At 35.8% G+C, this 25,799-nt stretch overlaps 1 protein-coding gene across 2 annotated transcripts in view; it reads left to right on the top strand.

The window, feature by feature from the left end:
• Nucleotides 1-1,896: 1,896 nt before the first annotated feature.
• Nucleotides 1,897-25,799, top strand: part of LOC117410706 (rho GTPase-activating protein 18-like) — a 45,138-nt gene continuing 21,235 nt past the window's right edge. The window contains exons 1-3 of one of the 2 annotated variants that reach the window (XM_034017457.3): nt 1,897-2,089; nt 22,874-23,067; nt 25,447-25,682. In XM_034017457.3, the coding sequence (XP_033873348.3) occupies nt 2,046-2,089; nt 22,874-23,067; nt 25,447-25,682 (474 nt within the window). In that variant the 5' untranslated portion in view covers nt 1,897-2,045. Of the gene's footprint in view, nt 2,090-13,122; nt 13,376-22,873; nt 23,068-25,446; nt 25,683-25,799 lie in introns of those variants that run through there. The other variant, XM_034017456.3, reaches the window with a different exon arrangement.

The following is a 25,799-nucleotide window of genomic DNA, read 5'->3' on the forward strand; positions in this document are numbered from 1 at the left end:
AAGCCTTTGCCCTCTATCGAAATTCCTTTTCATCTGTTTTCTGAGCAATAATAAATGCAAGTTCAATAGTTTCAGTTGCTATTTTTTGTATTTATTGACTACAATATGTACTCACAAGCTTAGTCCTTGGGGGATGTTGAGGAGGAGCTAACCCAGCTACATGGAGGCAGTTTCCCAGGCAACCACTATTGCCAGACAAGACCCATTCTGGTTTACCAGGATGTAAACCAATGTGTGGGGACACATACAAACCTAATATTAGCATGGTAATCATACTCAATCATACAAATCATACAAGAATAAAAAATATCATTAGGAATAAAAATAAATACAAAATCTGATCACAGATTTAACAGCAGACTGAGTACTGGTCCATGTAGGTAACAGAAGGTCAGCTCAAGTCAGCTATTAGTTTAGGTACAAGAGTCTGAAAATAAAAACCTTTATGGCAGGAAATTGGCTGGGGGCTCATTCCCTTTATACTCTCTCCCTTGTGGATACAGTAATCTTAACAATAATTTGTCTTTATAAGTTGGAATGGATCGCCTCCGAGTGGCTGATGTGTTAATAATACTGACATCTGCAAGACCTGTACTAACCGCTCTGCTACAGAGCTTTGAACTGTTACAGTTTGCTTCCAGCTCTTACCGTTCCATTCAGTTCAATAGGCTGAGAGGCCAATTCAATACAAAATATATGCTGACAACATATCCTAATATAGAATGATCTGATCAGTAGCAATTTTTTCTTAACATGAATTCATTAAAGCATTGTACACCGACTGGCCACAAAATTACATAAGCACCTTAATAGGGGTGGACCACTTTGCTTCCGACTCATTGTGGAAACAGATGTGTCTTGTCCACTGTGGAAAGTTTATTTGATTTGGACCATGATAGCATGTCTATTACTAGTCATAATATGTTACACACATTCCAGGAACGTCCATGACACTGTCTAATGGACACATTGTGTCACAGAAATCCTTCTGCTGATTTTTGCTTAATAATTGCACACACCTGATATAAAACCAGATTATAGATTCAAGAAGTACAGAAAATACATGGGGTGTTTGATCTAAATACTGCCTTCATTTAAATCTTTAGAATAGGACCTGTTAAGTTTATTTTATTGTTAAGTTTTCAAATTATTTACATTTAATCTTGTTATGCAAGTATACAATCCCATATATACATTTAACATAAGCATAAAATCTAAACACTTATGAATCTACCAAAACACAAAATAACCCACTTACTGTATCTTGATGAAGGATAAGAAAGATGAACAAATCTACCAAACAGGGACTTGTTATGGGGTGGGGGCGTCATTTGCTATTGACTCGTATATCATTTCAGTAGTTCAGGACAAACACCAATTACAAAATGTTTTAGTACAAATATTTATTGTAGAGAATGCAGAGTATGCAATTTTACAGAAAAGTATGCTGTATATACACATTCATTTGGCATCAAACCTAACTTGGTTGATGACACATCATCTGACTTCCTGTTTCTCACAACACACCAGAGGCATGGGTTATAGAAGTGTGTAATTGATTACACTTTTCAGAATACAATGTATACAGTGAGGTTCTTTAGAACAACAAAAAAAACAGAATGTAGCTCCCTTTTGCTGTGCTATCACTGTTACAAGAGAAGATTCCCTTTACACTCAGTTATACACTTTTCACAGTACAGAGGCATACAGCTTTGTATCCTTTACATGTTTTATGTTTCCTACTCTCAAGCCTTTTATATGCCACAGTAAACATGTTACTGTTGCTTTAACAGAGTCTCTGAGGGGAGATCCTGGAGAATCACATTAACTGTGTTAATGGCTGCACGTCAGAGTGGGTTATAAATCATTTAATAAGATTACAAGAATCTGGAGGAAGGAGCAGAAACAAAACAGCAGCTAAAAGCATCAATGCACAGTGCAAAAGACGGTCTCTTTAACTATTTTTAGTAAACCAGAAAGAAACTACATTCAAAAAGAGACCTCACTTCTTGTTTACTGAGGCTGAAAAGGTGGACCCACACAGGATGGTTACCATGGTAGCCAAAGTCGTTCATTATCTGCTCCTAAGGTAAGAAAATATGATTGTGTTAGTTTAGTGTTGTATTGGATCAATTCCTTCTGTATTTAAAAGATTGATATTCAGTCATTATGTTCAACATTCAAATGAAATATATACAAATATATTTGTTTTGTGTATTCAAATTTATAGTGAGCCACTTAGAAATCACTGAAACATTGTACATTTAGTAGCAGCAACAGGTACAATAAAAAAATAAAAAAAAGTATTACCACCGTAATTAACTATTGACAGCATATTTAATGGGGTGGCATCATCAGTTACCCATAATTTAACTTGTATATCAAACTTTTTTCTGTCACTGTATTACAATCTGTTTTAAAATAATTTGATACGGTACCGTTTTTTTGACCACAATTAAGTTATTCATTTTTGGAAATGCCTGCATTCATGGTCCTCTAAGTATACATGCATATTAATTATGAAACCCTAGGTTGAATGTTGTACATGACAGCCAGAGTATATACCATTTTCACTTTCCAGTAACCTCTTTGCTACTCTGAGTCACATGAACATGCACCTGCTACTACATTTAGTTTTAGGAGGTTATAACTACAATTGTGAACCAAAGCATCCACTGTGTCACATCTTAGCATCTTTTCCATTGTGTAATGATAAGGCACGTCTTATTTATTTTAGTAAAGTTGAAAATGTATGCTAGTTTATTGTCACACTCTCTGTAATTACACCTCTTTTATATTTTCCTTTTACTTGCATTTTAATTGCAATGTTAAGAGTTTGTGAAACAAAGTACCATTGAACCAAGCAATGCATTGTGCAGTAACTGAGCACATAGAAACAGGAGCAACCCATAAAAACACCTCCTTACAGGACTCTAGGAATGAGAAAATTGTCTTTTTTTTCAACATGGTATTTTTGTTAAATATGATAACATTTTACAGGGGGGGGGGGGGGGGGATGGTCACATTGTATGTTTAATGCTAATTTATACTGTATACAAAACACTGCACCTTTAAAAAATGAGTAGGCCATCTTTTTAAATGTTAATTGCTGATGGAATTATAAAGGCTATTTTCCCAGCAGCAAAAAGACAAGAAAGTATATTTAAATACAGAATCTCAAAAGAAGATACAAAAAAAGCATTTGAAAAATCTGACACAATTGATTATGTCTTTGCTCCCCTATGTCAGTAATTGGTTCCAAAGATATCTAACAACAATTTGTAAAGAAAACCAAAAAAAAACTAACTATGTTTCTTTAGTGGCTTAGCACGGTGTACCTTTGTTCTAGCACCCCTTGTATCTTACATAATATTTGTGAATATCTGAATGCTATTTGAAGTACTGTATACTTTTGAGAACAGCATTGATAATATTGAGAGATTTATGTTATTGAGAAGCTTTGATCCCTTCCCCACGGTGACCTAGCGTTCACTTTCCTTAGTTGGTCCCAGTGAAAGAAACAGCATTTAACGTGCAGCAATATGATATCACAATGCAGAATGGTGGTGGGCAGCATTGAAATCTCTTTGGAAGCAGTCCCCCAGTAGTAATTTAGAGATGCTGAAACCAGAATAGATGTTCTGTTATATGGATTACTAATTGGCCAAGAGGAAGTATCTGAGAGTTATTTTTATGAATAGATAGATTTTCCTATTGTTGATAATGTCAAGATCTGATGTACTGTATAAAGAACATGTGGACATTGAAAGACAGCAATTACTGTCATCCATTTCAGCTATAATAACCACACAAAATTATGGAAATAACCATATGGGTTTAAAGTGAGAGATGGAAATATACAATATAACAGCCTAGGTTTCCTACAGAAGATGCTGGGGACAGAATTTAGATATTATTTTTAAACTGAAATCAATGTTGTGGATGTTACTTTTTCAGATAATTAGGTTGTTAATGATGTTTGGCTTCTAAAACTTTGGGATAGTTTAATGTGTGGAAGGGCTAGATTCTCACAGCTCTTAATTACAAATCATTATTAGCCCCAATTTATTCAGCCAGGAAAAATGCACCCAGTAAAGTAATCAAAACAGAAATAAATAACTAGTTTAATTTAGGGGTTTAAGTTCTTTCTAATTCACTTTTGAAGAAAATTGCACTAATGATGTTTTGGAGTAAATTGCTTTTCATGATAAAATACAGATTATTGCCCAAAACTACAATCAGAATTCAGTATCTTTGAAACATCAGTACAACAGTAAATCTGAACAAACGTTTCAAATGTTCTACTTTTGGGGGCATAATAAACTACAATAAAATGCATTTACTGATACTGTTGGGCAGGTTATTTATTTACTGTAAATGTGTTTTTGTTCCCCGTTTGTCACACAAATTGGTTGTTTTATGTTAAAAAGAAAAAAAAAATGCATTAACTGGTAGTTTAAAATGTTTTAAAAATACATGTAAACAAAAATATTACTTATGGGTTACTGCACAATACATATTCATTCTTTACATACATATTACAATCTTGGAAATTAATTAGGCTAATTTGTAAGTGTTCTAGAAGATCACTAAATCCCTGTGGATTCTGACATAACAGGTCTGGATTATAAATAGACTGACCTCACTCAGCAACACAATCAGGATAAAGTAACTTATTATAAAGATGCAAATGTGCAATGCAGGCAACAAAAGTACCCCTTACTGGGTTAAAAAAAAAAAAAAAACCCTCCAAAATCATCTCTTCTTCCCCTTGAACTCAGTATTGTCTCCCAGCTCTGACCAGCCACACCTCTTCAAAGCAAAAGACGGAGCTCTTCCCAGATTACAAGAAGCCACTGCACACGTGCATTCTTTTGCCTGTTAATTAGCAAATAACTTTTTAATTTTCAACACTGAAAAGTACATGTACTGTAACTATCTTAAGCCTTCACTTCATGTCCAGGTTACAGTATGAAAAAGTGATATATGAGCCTTTTACCAGCATGGTCGTGTTTATTTTAAAACTGAAAGGACTAATACAATCAGCTGTAACAGCCAGACAATTTGCGTTTTAAATCCCTGTATCTGAGTAATTACAGTATATGCCTTCTATTCTTAAAACGAGCTAAAACCAGTATAGAATACTAAAAACATTTGCTTACCTCTCATTAGAATAATATTCTCTGAAGTCCCTTTGTCTCAGTTGAAGTCGTTTTTAGGCTAGAGTATAAGCCTACTTCTAGTGTAAGAGGTAAAAGGACCTCATCTAAACTTTACTCACTTTCCATGCTTTCCATAGGATATTATCTTATGTAAGGTCATATTACCTGTGACACTGGAAATGACTGGGGAGATATACTTCAATTTAAGTTATGTATAGTGTTGGGCTCAGTTGTAGATTATACAAAATCGTTGAAATGTCTGAAATAGGTCTCCTCATATTTGCTTCCACATATTACGTGATGGCATTGCCTTGACAAATTACAAGGTAATAAAGGAACACCCGTCAATACAACAAGGGAGTTTACTATTGTACTAGAACTTTTTAACAGCAATATTTACTGCAAAGAAGTTTAAAGTTTGGACACTGTACAAATTATGTTCTTAGTAAAACACAGCAGGTGGCAGTGTTCATTACAGTACAACACTGAGTGGAATGATTTATTACAGAACAGGTATTTCATTAAAACTCCACACATACCTAGAAATTCAACCCAGAGTAAATAAAAAATATATATTTTTACATATTATTACTAAAATTGCACATGAGACAATCAGACAGTGGGTTGGGTTCTCAAAGCTCTGATGTTTAATTTAGGGGCTTGTAAACTGTCTCACTTTGTTTCTTAATCATTTAGGAATTGTAATAGGTGTTTTTTTTCCTTTTAAACCTTTCAGGCCTTTTCTTAGTGCTGTTCAGAGTTCTTAAGGTACTGACGGGATGTCCCATTGATCAAATTGTTATTTATTTCAGTTTTTTTCTATGCAAACTGCTCTAATTTGCTGTATTAGTTTTCTTTTTGTTTTTATCTTAACTGAATGTGCAGTTAAACAGAGGCTTGATACATCTAGGATCGCATATGATTGCCTTGATACTAAATACAGGTGTGGCATTAAAACTGAGGGTGACTTTTAATTGGTGGCAATAGGAGTGAATTGGGACTGTAAAAAAAGAACCTTAATTGTGATGTGGCCTTTTTACTGTAGGCAGATATGTCTACATACATTCCGTATGTGACATCTCTTGCAGTGTCATCACAAACACTGGCGACTGAATGTATCTGAACATAGAAAAACCAAGCACTAAGTGCATTTTTCAGATTTTCCCTGTTTTGTAAATTAATAAGAAAAAGATATCTTGCAAAAACAATAATTTTAACAAAATATCTATTGTTGTTGTTACAGATATCAATTCTTGCTCTTGCAAACAAGCTTGTAAAAACAATTTAAAATTTTGATACCGTACTGAAAGTCTGATCGCAGGTTGTCTAAAATAGCCACTTTATCTTTAAGGGATAACATAACTTCCCAGTATCCCAGTTCAAGCCCACATAAACATTTCACTATTGAAATTATTGACCTTGGGTTTGGAAAAGTCAACAGCTTCCCTGCCTTTATTCAAACATTACAGCAAAAGAGTAAACACATATAGCATAACAATGGACTGACCTTTCTTTCATTTTTTTTTTTACTGATTTGTTTTTACAATAAAATAAGTCTGACATAATGTAAAGGAAGTATCCTGGTTCCCTTAGATATTTGCATCTCTACAGTTTTTAGTTGGTAATCTTGAGTAGAAAGATCAATAGCAATACATATTCTCCAACTTATGTAAATGTGATCCAACCAATTCTTTTCACATGTACTGTAGAAAAACATCTCGCTAAAATAAAGGAAACTATTGGCAAATCTTAAGATTTACTGCTAAATGTCAACATTTACCAAGTAAAGTGATAAATGCCCAAAATAAACATGATAACGCCTGACTTCTGACATTTACCGGTAAATCTCAAGAATAACTAAGAACCTTTGGCTTTCCGAAATAAACTTGATAACGCTGTACTTCGTACATTTTCTGACAAGCAATATATTTCTTTATAATTCTGGACATTTACCACCTTACTTAGTAAATGTCGACAGTTAATGTTAAAACTTAAGATTGACCAGATTCTAACTTGTACCGTAACATATATATATATATATATATATATATATATATATATATATATATAGTAAATATAATTGCTTCATGAGTTAATTATGCACCTGGCTATTATGTAAATTAGAGCCAGGTGCAGGGTATATAAAGAGAGCAGCCAGTCCTTTCAGGGCTGCTGTGTGGAGGACCCGGTTGATGGTGTTTTCAACTGTAATGAAAAAAAGGTAAACTGAAAAGCCTTTTTGTGTTGTCTGAAAATTGTGTTTGTTTGGTTTCATTTTATGCCGGTAAACAGCTTAGCTGTCCGGCTTATTAGATAGGTTCCAGTGTGTGATAGTTAGTGCTCAATCAGAGCTAGGTGTTTGTTTTGTTTTTATTTATTTTGTATAATTAAAAGTGCGCATCAGCTCTTATTCTTTCAGATTCTGTGTGTTGAGTCGTGACTTGGAAGGAAAAGAACCCAAGCGAGCCTGTGTGGTGAGTCTCTGGGTTACAATATATACATATATATATATATATATATATATATATATATATATATATATATATATATATATATATACACACACTACCGGTCAAAAGTTTTAGAACACCTCCATTTTTCCAGTTTTTATTGAAATTTACGCAGTTTAATGTCTCAATGTACTCTGAAATTAAAGCATAGAACAAATAAACAATTGGAGATAAAAAAAGAAATCATGGAATCGTTTTGTTTAACAAAATTTAATCTAAATTTTTGACTCATCAAAGTAGCCACCTTTTGCAGATATAACAGCCGAACACACTCGTGGCATTCTTTCTACAATGGAAATCAAATATTGTTCGGAAAGTTCTTCCCAACACTGTTGCAGAAGTTCCCACAAATGTGTTGCACTTGTAGGTTGCTTTGCTTTCACCCTTCTGTCCAGTTCATCCCAAACCAGCTCGATGGGGTTTAAGTCTGGAGACTGTGCTGGCCTTTCCATGATTTGAAGCCTACCGTCTTGTTCTTTTCTTCTAAGGTAGTTCTGACATAGCCTGGAGGTATGTTTTGGGTCATTATCTTGCTGTAGGATGAACCCCTGACCAACTAGGCATATACCAGAGGGTATTGCATGGCGCTGCAAAATGCTGTGGTAGCAGTTTTGGTTCAGGGTGCAACTCACTCTGTGCAAGTCGCCGACTCTGAATCCAGCAAAAGAGCCCCAGACCATCACGCTTCCTCCTCCATGTTTGACAGTTGGTGTCACAAACCGAGGAACCATCCTTTCACCTACTCGACAGCGTACAAAAACCCTGCGTGATGAACCGAAGATTTCAAATTTTGATTCGTCGGTCCATAAGACCTTCTTCCAGTCTTCAGTAGTCCACTGGCGGTGCTTCATGGCCCAGGCAAGCCTCTTTTTCTTATTTTGCCATCTTAGCAATGGCTTTCTTACTGCCACTCGACCTGTCAAACCTGCAGTGTATATATATATGTATATACAGTACTGTGCAAAAGTTTTAGGCAGGTGTGAAAAAATGCTGTAAAGTAAAAATGCTTTCAAAAATAGACATGTTAATAGTTTATATTTATCAATTAACAAAATGCAAAGTGAGTGAACAGAAGAAAAATCTATATCAAATCAATATTTGGTGTGACCACCCTTTGCCTTCAAAACAGCATCAATTCTTCTAGGTACACTTGCACACAGTTTTTGAAGGAACTCGGCAGGTAGGTTGGTTGGCCCAAACATCTTGGAGAACTAACCACAGTTCTTCTGTGGATTTAGGCAGCCTCAGTTGCTTCTCTCTCTTCATGTAATCCCAGACAGACTCGATGATGTTGAGATCAGGGCTCTGTGGGGGCCATACCATCACTTCCAGGACTCCTTGTTCTTTACACTGAAGATAGTTCTTAATGACTTTTGCTGTATGTTTGGGGTCGTTGTCATGCTGCAGAATAAATTTGGGGCCAATCAGATGCCTCCCTGATGGTATTGCATGATGGATAAGTATCTGCCTGTACTCAGCATTAATTCTGACCAAATCCCCAACTCCATTTGCAGAAATGCAGCCCCAAACTTGCAAGGAACCTCCGCCATGCTTCACTGTTGCCTGCAGGCACTCATTCGTGTATCGCTCTCCAGCCCTTCGGCGAACAAACTGCCTTCTGCTATAGCCAAATATTTCAAATTTTGACTCATCAGTCCAGAGCACCTGCTGCCATTTGTCTGCACCCCAGTTCCTGTGTTTTCGTGCATAGTTGAGTCGCTTGGCCTTGTTTCCACGTCGGAGGTATGGCTTTTTGGCCGCAAGTATTCCATGAAGGCCACTTCTGACCAGACTTCTCCGGACAGTAGATGGGTGTACCAGGGTCCCACTGTTTTCTGCCAATTCTGAGCTGATGGCACTGCTGGACATCTTCCGATTGCGAAGGGAACTAAGCATGATGTGTCTTTCATCTGCTTAAGTTTCCTTGGCCGACCACTGCGTCTACGGTCCTCAATGTTGCCCGTTTCTTTGTACTTCTTCAAAAGAGCTTGGACAGCACATCTGGAAACCCCTGTCTGCCTTGAAATTTCTGCCTGGGAGAGACCTTGCTGATGCAGTATAACTACCTTGTGTCTTGTTGCTGTGCTCAGTCTTGCCATGGTGTATGACTTTTGACAGTAAACTGTCTTCAGCAACCTCACCTTGTTAGCTGAGTTTGGCTGTTCCTCACCCAGTTTTATTCCTCCTACACAACTGTTTCTGTTTCAGTTAATGATTGTGTTTCAACCTACATATTGAATTGATGATCATTAGCACCTGTTTGGTATAATTGTTTAATCATACACCTGACTATATGCCTACAAAATCCCTGACTTTGTGCAAGTGTACCTGGAAGAATTGATACTGTTTTGAAGGCAAAGTGTGGTCACACCAAATATGGATTTGATTTAGATTTTTCTTCTGTTCACTCACTTTGCATTTAGTTAATTGATCAATATAATCTATTAACATGTCTATTTTTGAAAGCATTCTTACTTTACAGCATTTTTTCACACCTGCCTAAAACTTTTGCACAGTACTGTATGTATATACAGTATTAGCTCAATGAGCCAGCTGCCCAACGTTTCGATATGTTGTACATATCTTTCTCAAGGGAGCCTGTGTTTGAATTAAAACATTGGAGGTATTTATAGGTTTGACGGCATGACAACTACTTGTTATTGTTTATATTCAAATCCATGATTTATTCTTACATGATGTAATGGTGTTCTATATATTGTGACATCATTTTTACTTCTATCTTTGAATCTGTATTAATTCTAATTAACATTACTTTAGATAAACTTATATTTTTATTATATCATGCAGTGCTGGCTCTGAGGATCAGTCTTGATTTGGCCTCCCCAGCGCATCAGCATGCACAACTTTTGAATGAATTTTGTTTATTTATTTAAATGTTATATATTTATTGAAGTTAATTAGTTCATTCTTTTCTGTTGAGTCCCGCTGGCATAATTGTGTTCAGTCTATTTATCCATTTACTTTCTTGTATTCTTCTATATGTCGCATTGTCTAATTTGAGCTTTTCTAATATTACAAACTTTACATAATTTGTCATGTCCTTGACTGGTGAAGTGCTGTACTATTGGTTCATTCATTTTTTTTTATTTCTAATTAATGAAAGGTGGTTCTGAATTCTTTTATATAAAGTAGTTCCAGTCTCTCCAACATATTTGATTTAATCAAATTTCAGAGGCTATTCCATAAACAACACTGCTATTTTTACAGTAGGTATCAGTTTTTAGTGGATATGTGGTGTACTTATGTTTAATTATATTTTTACTTTTGTCTATGTATTTACACACTTTACATCTACTGGTGCACATGTTCGTAGAACCTATTTTGTCACTTATTCTTTTGTGTTTACTGTGAACTAAAATATCACCTAAATTAGCTTCTCTTTTGAATGCTACAACTGGTGCCTTAAATACAATTTTTCTGAATTATGTAGAATCCGCAAGTGTTTCCAAACTATCTTAGAAATATTGGGCAAAAGTTTAGAGTAAGTCATTACTAATGGGACTCTTTTGACCTTTTTATCTCTATTTTTATAATCTAGTAGATCATCTCTTTTTAGTTTATCCACTTTTCTTAACTCCGTCTCTATAATTCTTTCTTTGTATCCTCTTTTTTTAAGATTTGTTTTTAATACATTTCTTTGTTTTACATAGTCACTTTCTTTTGAGCATATTCTTCGTATTCTTATTCCTAGACCCTTTGGGATTGCCCTTTTAGTGTGTATTGGATGTGCAGAGGACATGTGTAAATACTGGTGCATGTCAGTAGGTTTACATATTAAGAACATAAAGTTTACAAACAAGAGGCCATTTGCCCATCTTGCTTGTTTGGTTGTTAGTAGCTTATTGATCCCAGAATCTCATCAAGCAGCTTCTTGAAGGATCTCAGGGTGTCAGCTTCAACAACATTACTGGGGAGTTGTTTCCAGACCCTCACAAGTCTCTGTGTAAAAAAGTGCTTCCTATTTTCTGTTCTGAATGCCCTTTTATCCATTTGTGACCCCTGGTCCTTGTTTCTTTTTTCAGGTTGAAAAAGTCCCCTGGGTCGACATTGTCAAATACCTTTTAGAATTTTGAATGCTTGAATCAGATCACCGCGTAGTCTTCTTTGTTCAAGACTGAATAGATTCAATTATTTTAGCCTGTCTGCATAGGACATGCCTTTTAAACCCGGCATAATTCTGGTCGCTCTTCTTTGCACTCTTTCTAGAGCAGCAATATCCTTTTTGTAGCAAGGTGACCAGAACTGAACACAATATTCTAGATGAGGTCTTACTAATGCATTGTAATGTTTTAATATTACTTCCCTTGATTTAAATTCAACACTTTTCACAATAAGTATCTGAGCATCTTGTTGGCCTTTTTTATAGCTTCCCCACATTGTCTAGACGAAGACATTTCTGAGTCAACATAAACTTCTAGGTCTTTTCATGGATTCCTTCTTCAATTTCAGTATCTCCCATATAATACTTATAATGCACATTTGTATTGCCTGCATGCAGTACCTTACACTTTTCTCTATTAAATGTCATTTGCTATGTGTTCTGCCCAGTTCTGAATGCTGTCTAGATCATTTTGAATGACCTTTGCTGCTGCAACAGTGTTTGCCACTCCTCCTATTTTTGCAGAAGACTCTTTTTGAAAAACACACCCTGGTTAGTGACTCAGAAGTGTACCTTACCATAGGTGAGAGGCAAAAGAGGAAGTGAGCTCCGCGGAACGACTACTTATTCCCTCGGCAGGTGGGACCGAGGGCGTCACTCCACGGAGGGGCCCAGCGGCAGCTCTGACACAAAATGCTCAGCGAATACCTTCCTAAGGCAGGCATATCCCAAAAGTATTGGTTGGTGGTTGTCTTCGAATTGAAAGGGAACTCCTGCTACTAGGCAGGTTGAGGGGAGCTAAAAATAATAGCAATGCACATAATTAAACCACATTGAAACCGCAAACAAGATAATTAAACTAAAGACAAGTGAAAAAAAAGTTAGATGTGAACAACTTCACTTAACTGCTCAAGGGGAGGCACAGTATTACTTTAGGCCAGGCACAGGAAAAGCCGCACGACAGAAAAAAAAACAAATACTATGGATACTGTTAAGATATTGAATGCATGTTAATACAGCAACAAGAACAATATTAATTTAGTTTGAGAACATACGAAATGCATCAAGGAATTGGACATAATATTTCAGACTGCATGCCCTCCTCCTATGCAAAGCTGGTTTTAAAAAAGGGTGTTTAAATTCCACTTTCACAAACAACTCTTCTCCCACCGTTTCAGTAACTAATCAGAAACGACAATGTCTCATCATCCCTTTGTTAATTTTATGATTTAGATATGAACTGCAAAACCTCATATTTTATTAGGACCCAAGAAACACTTCCAAACATTAGCTCCGCCCGCTTCACCAAATTAAACACAGAACAGCTGGGGAGGAGCTGACATATGACAATTACTCACGTTGCTGAGAAAGGGAAAAACTTTTACTGCACTGTCCTTCTTTATAACCCTGAACAGAAGTTGGAAGAGCTAGTCCCAGTACTACATCAAAAAGTATGCAGCACACACCATGAGTAGTCAACAAGATTCAAAAGGAGTTGTTTTGACCGGGTTCTATCAGAACAACGAGGTTTTACCTGTATTGATAGATTGTAAGGATGAAGAAGAACACACCTCGTTATCAAGGTGAGAGACTGATTCGATCTAACGTGTCTATTCGTATACATACATAGCTTGCAAAACAGATGATTAAGTTAAATTGAGTTAAATATTGCAACACGTTACAATCCGTCAATCTGTACCCAAGTGCAAAGGTCCTAGCTGTTGCAGTTGATCGTAAGCCGTAAATACTGTAATGCTGCACTGATAGTATACTGTTGGGTTTAGCGATTGGCTAGAGCCCCGGTAGTTGCACAACACATGTTGATAATAAACTGTGGGAAGTTTCAATATAACCTCATAAATTAATGGAAACCTAAAAGTACTTAAGCGATTAGAGATTTTCTTTCGCTAGTGTTAATTTTACCAGACATTACGTTTAGTCAAACGCGTATACACACGTTTTGTAATGAAAACATATTAGTGTTTGAAACTCCTAACTCATCCTCACTCTCAACTTGGTGGTGCTTTGTGTCTATGAGCAGTGTTAAATAAACTTCAAATATAGGGAGGCGATGGATCTTCCAATGACGCGTGCTCTATTTAAAAAGGGGGATCCAACTAAAACAAATGGTTAGGAAATAAACTCAAAGCAGTCTAAGACAAATACAGAATCAGAGAAAAAATAGTATTCTGTATCATAATTTTGGATTAGCAAATTACTCACGATTGCAAGCATCATGAAAAGGTAATCTATATCTGTATTTATATCTACGTGTGTGTGTATTTGTGTATAATATATATATATATATATATATATATAGAGAGAGAGAGAGAGAGAGAGAGAGAGAGAGAATAGATGGGTTTCAGTGAGTTGCAGGAAAATAATTCCATCTAGGGTTTATGTGACGTCATAAACTACGAGACAGGTCAAGTAGTTTTAAACTCACAGAAACCCGAGATGGAATTATTTGCCTTTAGCTCACTGAAGCCTATCTATTTATAATATTAGTATCTGAAATAAAAAAAGACAATAAATGGGTGTTAAGGTTCAAATTGCAAGTGAATTTAATGAATAATAATAACGTACATTAAGTCAATATTAAAGAATCTTAAATAGAATTCAGGAACGGTGAATTAAACTGGGTAGATAATGAACTGCAGAAAATATTGTATTTTTAAGGAAAATGTGTTTCAATCAGGTATTATTTATTTATTTTGTTTGTGTTGCTGTCAGTTGCAGATTTGTCACGCGCTTGGTTGGTGCTGCCATTGGTGAAGGATGATTGTAAATCTTCACTGCATTTGGTGAAGGATGATTGTAAATCTTCAGAGAGACAGATTTGTTTAAAATGCCTAAAAAAACACGAATTGTGGGTGTTATAATACTTCTTTATGAGTGACCCTGTTTGACAGTGCTTTGTCAAGCTTTCACATTACTTCCAGCATGCTTATATGGTTATGTGCAGGCTGTCTGTTTGACCGCAAGTCCAATTGTCACAAAACTTATTTGCGACTTTCTTTAGCCCAAGTTGTATAATGCATCATAATCTCTGACAACATAGAGGTTGTTTGTCTGTCCGTCCGACAGAGTGGGTGGGCATGAATGTCAATGACGGGCTGTCCTGTTTTTCAGAGTGATAAATAACTAGGGAATCCTGAAAATACCAGCATCACAAATGTATAGCTATGGCCAAAAGTTTTGCATCACCTAGAATTTTAGAACAGACATTTATTTAAATATATATATACATGAATATAATTTAGATCACATTAAATCTGTTGTTTTTTCGTTAAGTATATGGGAAAACTACAAAGCGGTATATAATATGTTAACATGACATTATTCAGCAGGTTTCATTCAACTTTATGAAGCAAAATTAGTTAATTCTTTTGGCCATAGCTATACATAAATTAAACCACGTTGGAACCACAAAATAGATCATTAAACTTTAGTTAACCATAGTTTTTGCAGTGTTTTCTCATACTTCTCTATGATTTACTCTGCTTGACAGTGCTTTGACAAACTTTTACTTTCCTTTTAATAAGTTATTGCTTTTTAACCGTGGTAATCAGCAGTTAACTTTTTTTGTGGGTAAATCTTTTTGTATTATTACTTGGAAAACAGAAGTTCACCTTGTAATTGGTTTAGTTGTCCCGAGTCAGTCCTTTTTTGCTTAACTGGCCTCTATTAAAATAGATTCAGAAAATCACATTAACTTTTGCACTTTGAACCTCAGTAGTTGAATACCTTGAATTACTAGGAAATAAATTAACATTGGAATTGTTATTATCCATCTGTACACAATAAACAGCTTTATTGTTTAAATAATACTGCAGTATTCATAGATTAAATTGGTAGGATAAGACTTAAATACAGTTGGTGACAGCCAGAACTTAAAAAAATAAATAATATATGAAAATATGTTATGAGACTGAGGTATTCTTGCTTAACTTTGTCAGTCCACACACACACACACAAAGAACCTGTGGGAAAGCCTTCACTTGTCTGTAGCTGCTGGGGAGAAGAGGCAGCAACTTGTCATAATATTCAATGGAGAGTACATACAGTAGACCAATATTCTGAGTGAGTTGTAATGTAACAGACTAACTGCATCTAAAAGTGGATATTTGGAAAATGCTGCATGTGCTCACTTGTGATCAGCTTGGCTTACACATAGATTTCATCACTAGCTGGACTACAGAGACTCTTGGCAGCTCCTATACATACCCAGAAAATGGAAATATAGCTGTGACCATTTCTAATTACTGGTACCACCAAATTTGTGTTTTCTCAACATGTTTTAGCTGTGTAACTCTATTTGTAGCAACTTGGCTGTGCATAAGATATCTTGACACTATAAACACTGCTGGTGCAAATGGGAGATGGTCATCGGAGACGATTCTGACATTTAGATGATGGCCTCAGCTGTTGTAATCTGCCCAGTGTAAATTGTAAGCCTTCACAAGCTGGAGTGAGCAAGCAACAGTGTAGGCCTGCAACTCCTGTGCAGGACATTGAGGTAAGAAATTGTTTTACTTTAATATAAAGCGTGCTGTAAGCTCAGATCTCCATTTACGAAGTGTGAACAAAATTAAGTTAATATCAGATCAAGTATTGCTGTATTGTATGATACTACAGGTGTCCAAGTAAATTGAACTGCCACATTTTTAAAGATTGCTACCTAATGCTTTGAAATCAACTTGTCTTATTTTGTATTTCTTTTCTTTCTTTTTTAAGTTCAGGATATTGTATAGAGTAGTTGTTTATCCAGGTACATTTTGACTGAAATTTCTGCTGAAGTAAAAAATACAAGCACATATTGCTAATGGTAATGTGAGCTGATGATGGTTTTGCCATTCTAGTTTTGTATTGGCAAACTAATTGGAAGAACCTTGATAACTTCCCCACCCTTTCAAGGGGTATTTGTTAAATAAAACCTCATACATCATCAGTCCTCTCTGTTGACCATACAGCCTGCAGATTGCTGTTTACATTTTTATTTGAAAGATATGGTTCACTTTAAGTGTATTTCATTAAGATATGTGAACCCTTCTGTAAACTGTTTAGCAAGCCTAAAATGACTGTAGATTTCTGCCTGAATCATAGTTAAAGGAAGTGGAAGTGCAAAACTGGAAGTGTAGAACCTCAGTGAGGTATTGCATCTGGCATGGTCTGACACTTGATTAGATTCATTGGAACCCCATATAACCTTATTCTTTATCAATCTGTGTATTTCTCTCTGTATGCTTTGTTGTAGCTATTCATGAGATGCAAGTGATATTTCAGACTGGATAAACTTTGGATTTACAAAGTGAATGGAGAAATGAAAATGGGGAAGAATTAAGTCATGGCAAGTGGGAAATGTGAAAGATTAGGTCATAGTTATGCAGAAATAGATTTAAGAAACCTATTTCTTCTCCTCTTTAAAAATAAATCAATCCAAGAATGACAAATTAAGGTAGTTGGTGGTACCCTTCTCTAGTTGTTAAACTACAGTATGGTCCTCTGTAAAAAGTAACTATTTGTCACTGTAAAAACTTGTTTACGGGGTAATAGCTTGCTGAACCTAGTTACAATTGTGTTCAAGTCACCTGTAGTGGATTCCTTTTTGAAAATAACTTCTCCAACACTGCGTCTATGTGAATCTAGTCTGTACTGCAGATGTTTGCTAATAATCTGTATTGATTGTTTTGTTTTTGCGAAGCCATAGCCTAGGTTAAGTCTAAACTGACACGTGTTGTCATTCAAAACGTCTGTGAATTTGCCATGGGATTGTGAATTGTAGTCCATTTATTTTACTATTTTGGATTTCCATTTTAATTAAGCTGCTTAGACAATTTGCCATATAGTCACTGTTATTGTGTTGCACATTTTCAGTTTTGCATATAAAAGCCTTTACTGCTTCTTAATATAAAACAAGTTCAGTGGTTACAGCAGTTCTACTCGGAGACTATTAATACAGTTGAACTTTAGAACCAAGTATGTTTATATATAGCATTGTCTAAAAAAATATTTCTGGATACGCTGTACCTGAGATGTGAAAACAAAATTTTCGATGTCTTAATGAAATGAACCATAATGAAGATTTTTATCAAACTTTACTGTAATTTACTGTAGTAGGACCATAGTCTGTTCACATAGTATAACTTCCCTATATCTAGTCAATTAAATATGATTTAGAAGTTAAATGAAAACAGTTATTTCAAATGCAGCCAGTATTGCTGAATATTTCTCAGAAAAGTCAGTTAATGGCTATTAAAATTAAAAACGATTCGTAGAATAAAGTCTTGTATTTAAAAATGCTTGTAGGCCGGGCCTACAGGTTTAAAGCATGTTCAGCAAATGTTAGATTTCTTGTTTGCAATCCTTGAGACTTTATAATAGTAATGCAATGCAGTGCTCATTGCCTGTTAAACTCAATGATTGATGGGTGTAAAGGATATTACAATATTAAGATGTATTTTGTATGCATTTAAGTTTGATCCATTTGTAGTTTTACTATGAGTTTAATCAGACACGCCTGAGCTTGTTACCTGTACACTGAGGCCAATCAAGCACATATTAAAACCTGCAATGGCTGAAACTTCTATGCAATATGTCTTCTTTCCATCCATCTACTGCACTTTACCTGTCTGTAAATATGAAACAAAGCAAACCAAGAGCAAGGAATCTTGCTCTGCTATCAGATGATGGCACTAGTCTTGAAACTGTTATACGATATAAATATATTGATGTTTTGGCTTGATTAATTGCTAAATTCTGAATATCATGTTGAACATCTGGTACACAAATACAGTTTGTTGTAAATCTGGTAAATTGTATAGTTACACTGTATGTTGCTGAGCTAAATCACTATGTACACATCATCTCAGGCACCACATAGAAATATGATCCTATAATGTCCTTTCAAACAGTGTTCTACTATTGTAAAGAACCACACAGGTTTATGCCTCATTTGTTAAACCTGTTTTTTATCTATATTTTTATCTGTACTTGTTGCTTGTATGAATTGAACCAAATGGTAATCTAATGGGAGAAGTAACTGCTTTTTTCACAGCACTGGATGGCTGTGCCAGCAAAGAATTACATTTCACTTCTTAGGCAGACTTCGCTGTGGATTAAATACTCACTGAATGTCACTGGAGATGTGACCTTTATGTTTCAGTGGTTCTGGCCTGACGCAGCATTTAAATTCATTGCTTATCCTGTCTGTGATAGTTTTACCTGGCTTGCCATACACGTAGCAAACAAGAATATAGTAGTACTTTACATCTAATGCCATTATCCAGGTTAAATGTATGCAATAGAACCTGACACGTTTACATTATGAATCTTAGTATTGAAACGTCATGTTCAGTAATTGTAACACCTGTGTGATTTTAGCAGATGTCTCTCTCTTTAGAGATGCTGCCAGTCAGCGTTAGCCCCTGTCAGGATGCAGCAGCTTACAGTAATTGAAGAGTAAATACGGTACGTGCCAAATTTACATTAAGATATTTGGTTTTATAATGGTGTCTGAAATCTTACTGTACTGGATGACTGTTTCCATAGATACAGGGTAAACTCTGATCCTAGAAGTATTTCTGTGTTTCTGCATTGTTGAGTTTCTACCTGACAGTAATGTGCTTTGTTCTGGTCTCAGAAAGCATTTCCGTCTGCCTTGTTCTATTTTTCAATGCTGTAAGAAATTTGAAGTAACAAATTGTATTATACTGGAACTAGTATTTTTTTTTTTTAAATGAGAAAACACTGCCTCTGCTAGGAAGAGAACACCCAACAATGTGTTATCCAGATCAGTTTGTATGTCAGCATTGTAAATGATTTCTATATTCCGATTTAAATTAGGATCACATTTTATATAGTTTAAGCATGTAACAAAGCTATCAATGTGCATTCTGTTTGTATCATTCTCTAAGGCTATGCTACTGAGTATTATGGATCTTTTGAGTTTAAGAAATTCTTAAATTCCTGTTTATGTTGCAATCAAATCCTAGTAATTTGCATAACACGTCATAAAATGGATTAGGCCAGTCTTCAAAATGTTTTTCTGGTAACGGAACTAAAAAAGAAAAAAAAAAAAAAGGTAGGTAGGGTTTCTTTTTTTTTTTTCTCCAATACAAGGTTACATGTGCATACATTTGAAATCAGTTCTGCTTTGTGTTTAGACTGACCTAAATGACACTGTATACTATTGTAATACTCTGGGCATGTTAAGCACAATCTAATTGTACACTATTTTCATTAAACATATTGTGTGATGGTACAAAATTATACTACAGCAATACTTGAATAGTAACTATATTGCAGAATGTTGCTGCGGGATGCCCCATAAGTTGTACAGTAGCTGTAGCTGAGTCAGCGTTTGAGGCATATCAAGTTTAAAGAAATAATAATTACAGATGGTGACTTAAATATTATATTGGTTTTCTGGTGATGTTTTGGAGATGCAATTTTCACTTCCCATTATACTTCACTATTTTAACACTAAATAATTATAGAAAGACTACCCTTGGCAAACGGTAATGAAATGCTTTATTTACAGCGACTTTCGGTTTCAAGCAGGGCTATAAACTGCACAGCGACATGACAGCGATGATTGCTGGTGGCCTTGATCTTTAACGATAGTAGAGTGATGGAGTATAAACCGGACTGTACCAGACAGTAAAGCCCTTTTCTTTGGGTTCTGTTGCTTCATTTAGTTATTTTTGCCTGTTACTGTTAGATTTGTGGCTGTAACTCTTAACTATAAAGCTTACAGGTACATGTCATACATGAAATAAATGTGCATGCACTAGGCTTTCATAAACAAAAGTGAAATAGTCTGAAACTCACCCTTTTCAATATAGGTAACAAAAACCACAGAGACACTTTTTAGAAAAAAAAACATTATTTATTGTTTGTAAAAAATATTTTAGCATGGCCAGCTCAAATCTGACAGTGCAAATTAGATAAATAAAGGAATTATGGCCATATATACAAACGGGACCAAAAGCAACCAAAAAAAAATAAATCGAACATTTACAAAAGAAAACAAAGAAACGAAAAACCCATTCAAATTATTCATCCCAGGCACCCTGATCATGTGGCACAAGATGGGATTGTTCACTGTGGCTTGAATAGCCATCAAGGTGGCAACCAGGGCAACGTAACCCTAAACAGCTCTGGTCTCATGCATCTGATCCACAAACACACACAAAAAAAATATATATATATATTCACTCACATTCAGGGTTGCCAGATTTCTGACAGAAAAATAACAACCTTGTTCTACAAAACAAGCCCAAAACAAACATGGGCGTTTATGCAAATTACAACCCGCGACACTCAAATTTCAACCGCGACTCTCAAAAAACAAGTGCTCACAGTCAAGGCTATATGGCCATCTACGCAAGTAGGACCTCGTTTTTTAAAGGTTTGAATCTCCGCTTTCCAATTATGTATCTTTCCGATGACAAGTAGGGCTGTCTCTCACAGTGCCCGAGTAAAAAGAGTTAAAGGGCCAGGTCCCCGGTGGGATATTTAACATTGGGTGGAGCTTAAAAGGTAAGTGAAGGACACCAAATGTTATCCTTCAAACCATATTTAATCTCTGTTCCAAAATCAATCCACTGGAAAATATGTACATCCTAGATTCTTTTTTTAAATGTACCTTTTTCTGCTTGATGAAAGAAAATCTCTGCTCTAGTATACAACCTCTGTTGTCTTTCAAGTCCTGTGGATTAAAGCTGGCTGCTTCCTCAATGTCATATACATTAAATCTATCTATTAAATTGAGTTTAGCAAATAAAGTAAAAAAATAAAATAAAAAAAAATTGTTTGAATCAGTGATAATATACTAACCACAACTTTAGCAACCAGTGTACTGTTTGGATGACAAGTTAGAGAACTCAAATCCTTTAGACATGATACAGTACACAATAATGGTTGATTTTTCTACAACCTACACATAGAAAACAACCACAATTTCTCCACATTCAGCCTCAAGGACACATGTGCAATATTTTGGCTCAAGATTTTCATGCAGGTTTTTTTTACCACATACGATGGTTATGAGAAACACACTTTTTAAGACTAGCCTTACTGACCGTTGACCACTGTGACAGGTTAAGCTAAAGAGATGGCATGGCTTTTCTGTAACAGAGCACACTTCTATCAAGAGAGATTTCAGTGTTTAAACAATGAGAACTTAGTTCTCTGTAATAAAGAAGACAGGTTTCAACTGTGGTTATTCTTATTGAGTAATAAAAATGTCAGATGCTGTAGGGAAATACAGTATTTGTGTCAACCAGCAGAGATTAGCTTAAGCTACTTCACGCTTTTGGTTTGTGGGCTCGCTTGTGTTGCATTCTACAACATCAAAGCATGACCTTCACTTTTCTTGCCTACTTCTAGTCCTGTGTCAAGTGTTATAATCTACCGTACAAGTCTCATTTACATTTTGTTTTGGTAGGTTGGGAGCAAAATTACTAACTTAACATATCAACAAGCATCTGTATTTTGTCCCACAGACCTGTTTTTTTTCACCGCTGAACACTTATAGCTTTGTGGTAGTGACCTTCTGGTGGTTGAATGAATTGACGCATGATAGAACATCAAGACTTGAAGTAACAATAGTTCTGCTGCAGAAGGAACGCTGAGCTACTCACAGCAAAGTACTTTTTGAGCATGCTCCCTTGAACTGTACAGTACATGGATTTTAATTTGGTGGTCACATTTAAATTGAATCAGCCTCTGCGGATTATAAAGTGCCCCAACATAGTTGAAATTATCATCTGTTGTAGGAGATGAATTAAGTTTTTTAAAGGCAAATTTGCAAAGCTCTGTATAAATTGGTTCATACAAATCTGCATTCACTTTAGGAGTTCAGCTGGAATATGCCAATCATAAAATCTTTAAGTTGCAATTTGTACACTTACCTTAATGTATGTGTTTTCTGTTTCTAGGCCTTGTATTGGTTTTATTTTGCCGTATTTGCAGTATTCAAGAGTGTACAAATGCCGTGTACAATCTTTCTTTCTGCATGATATTTTGCATTCAAATTTAGTTAAATATTACAGATGTGTGTTTTTTAATGCTTATAGCCGGAGAACTGGCCAATACAACATTCACAGTCGTGCTAAAAATGCTGCGGGGAAGCCACCCTACAGCTCGAGCTCCCAAGATTCCCTTGATGAGCTGTCAATGGATGATTACTGGACTGAGCTGCAGCACATCCAGACGAGCAGAGGCAATGACCAGGAAGTGCCTGAAGAAGTGCTCATGAAAGTGCCCGATGGTATGTTCAGATCACTGTTCTTAGGCTAGTATTGCATAAGTGCTGGGACAAATATCCGAATATTTGAACAAATATTTTTTGACATGTCTTTGGATACATAAATAAGATCTTCGTATTCACTATAAATGACAAAAATACCATGCACTTATTTACTGTCTCACCAGAATTTGCGAGACATTTAAAAAAATGGCAAATAAAGAGCTCTGTGTGATATGTGAGATTAACATAATCAGCACAACAGCTCTTGAGCCTCTTTTTTAAAAGTTTTGTAACGGAGGTCCCGGAAATTGTGGAATGTTGGAAATGGATGTAAAAACACATTTGATTAGCTGCTTCCTTTATTTCCTTTAAAAAATGCAATATGTCAGGCACTGAAAATACAAATCTGCAAGTATTTGTAAATCGTGTAGCTATGTAGGTCAGCGAATGAGATAGCTTAGCAAGCATGTAAATGGGTGACAGCTAAAATACCAAAAAATTGTGAGTGAGCTGTTTTCTGTAAAGACAGAAGAACAAATGCATCTGAGAACAGAAGTTTACTGACTTACAGAGGCTTTCTTTACAACATGCTGTTTCAGAATTATTTGAAAACTCTGAAGCCTGGTTCATATGCCAGGCGCATACAGCTATAAAGGCTGTGCAGCTTCATTGTTTGCTGTATGATGGACACATCGTGTCACAGCCCTTTTGACTGTGCAAAGTGCTCGCAGTTGTTCACACTTTAAATACACACTGCATTTGCATAATTGCAAACAGTTGCATTTTAGGAGATGTACTGAGTTTATACCTCTTATACAAGAGGTTTAAAACAAAAAAGGCAAGCACGGCATTCAGAAATGCCTCATTTAAACAATACCCAATTTCTGTTACGTGGAATGTAATAAACGACAACCAAAATGGTGAGGTTTTTTTTTTCTCCTTCACTTTACTACACCATTTCCATGTTTGTTTTATTTGAAGTGTTAAAGTTAAATTTCGGTTTTCATTTGCTTGTTTAGCTACAAAAAAGGCACAAGTAAACCTAATGTTATTACTTTATGAAAACATGTTGATGGTCACTGTTTACTGTGAAGAAATGGCAAGGAATGAAAAAATAAATAAAATAAAATACTGTATAACTTTATGTACTGTTTATTTCGGGAATACACAGAACAACGTTTAATTTGAACTGCTGTTTGGTATCCTTTGTTTTGTAGTTAATTCACTGGGGTAAAGGAAGTCATACACATCTTATTCTTTACTCCTGGGATATTATTCTATTTTAACTTAAGGTCTTGCTGTAAAATAAAGACACACACACAGGAGCCACGGCCACGCCCCCTGCCCCTGCTGCTATGCTGGCTTTACCTGCATTCAGAGCAATATAATGGCTTTTATTTCTTTTTGAAAAACGAATGAAGATCAGAATGAATATTTAAATTATGAGCAATTATCCGAACGTGAAAATCCCATGTTCGTCCCAGCACTAGTATTGCATCGGTTTGCAGTTTCAAAAGTAGACTGACTTGCTGTGCTTGCCAATTACTTTAAAGCTTGATATATGTTCCAAAAAATATAGGAGCCACATACACTGCCTTGCCACTTGATGTGTGCCTGTCCACCCGATTTTGTATTTTGCACTATCCTGGTTCTCCTGGTTGCTTAATTACTCTGCTAGGTCAGACGAATGCCGTAGTTTGCTTAAGCCTTGTTGCGGATCATGTCCACCTAACCATGCTGCTCTTGTACTCTGTTGGCGATGGCAACTTTTTAGATTATAATGGACCCATCCATTGTACCAGAATGGCAGAGGCTTGGGGCATCTTCCATGACAACTATAATTCCCGGATCTCAATCCAGTCAAGCATGTTTGGCATGAACTTGAACAATGCATTCATCATCACAGTTGTCTTCCGACGTCTGTGCACCAGATGTGTAAAACAATAAGTAAATGGACTAACGTTCCCAGAGACTGCTTTCGGCACCTTGTCCAGTGTATACCATGGTGATTCAACCATTAGTAGGTACATGTCCTAATAAAGTGTCCAGGCAGTGTATACACTAATATAGTGGTGCAGTTTATTTTCATATTTGGTTAAAGTTCAAGGTACTGTGCAAATGTAGTGCCTTTACCCGAGTAAAATGAAAATAATGTATCTGATAATAAATGATCTACAGAAATTGATAAATGACATTTGATAAGAAGTAAGAATATTGTTTAAATATGCTATACATCATTTTCTTTTTATCTAGATTTTACCTTCATACATAATCTAATCTTAAAAAATCTATATCTTAAAAAATATCAATTTATATTCATGTGTGAAGCGAAGTTCCCTATTTTTGTGTAATATACGTTTCTGACACTGATGTGCTGCTTTTGTCTTGCATGGGGCACAGAAGGGGAGTTGGAGGAGGAGTGGCTGAAGGAAGCAGGTCTATCGGACCTTATTGGTGATCAAGCAGGAGATCTTCAGGAAAGTATTGTCTTGCTGTCCACACTAACCCGCACACAGGCGGCAGCTGTGCAAAAGAGGGTGGACACTGTTACTCAGACCCTGAGGAAAAAGAACAAGCAGCACCAAGTACCGGACGTCCGGGACATCTTTGGTTTGCCAAGTGCACAAAGTGGAAAGGTACAGTAGCAGCGAGGTGCTCATTTACTGTAGTAACCAGAACAATCGAAACTACCCACTTTTTGTATCCAGGTCTGACTACAAAAAGATTAAACTCTCAGTTTTGAATAATGTATT

The sequence above is a fragment of the Acipenser ruthenus genome, chromosome 6 (assembly GCF_902713425.1).
Source record: "Acipenser ruthenus chromosome 6, fAciRut3.2 maternal haplotype, whole genome shotgun sequence".
Lineage (NCBI taxonomy): Eukaryota > Metazoa > Chordata > Actinopteri > Acipenseriformes > Acipenseridae > Acipenser > Acipenser ruthenus.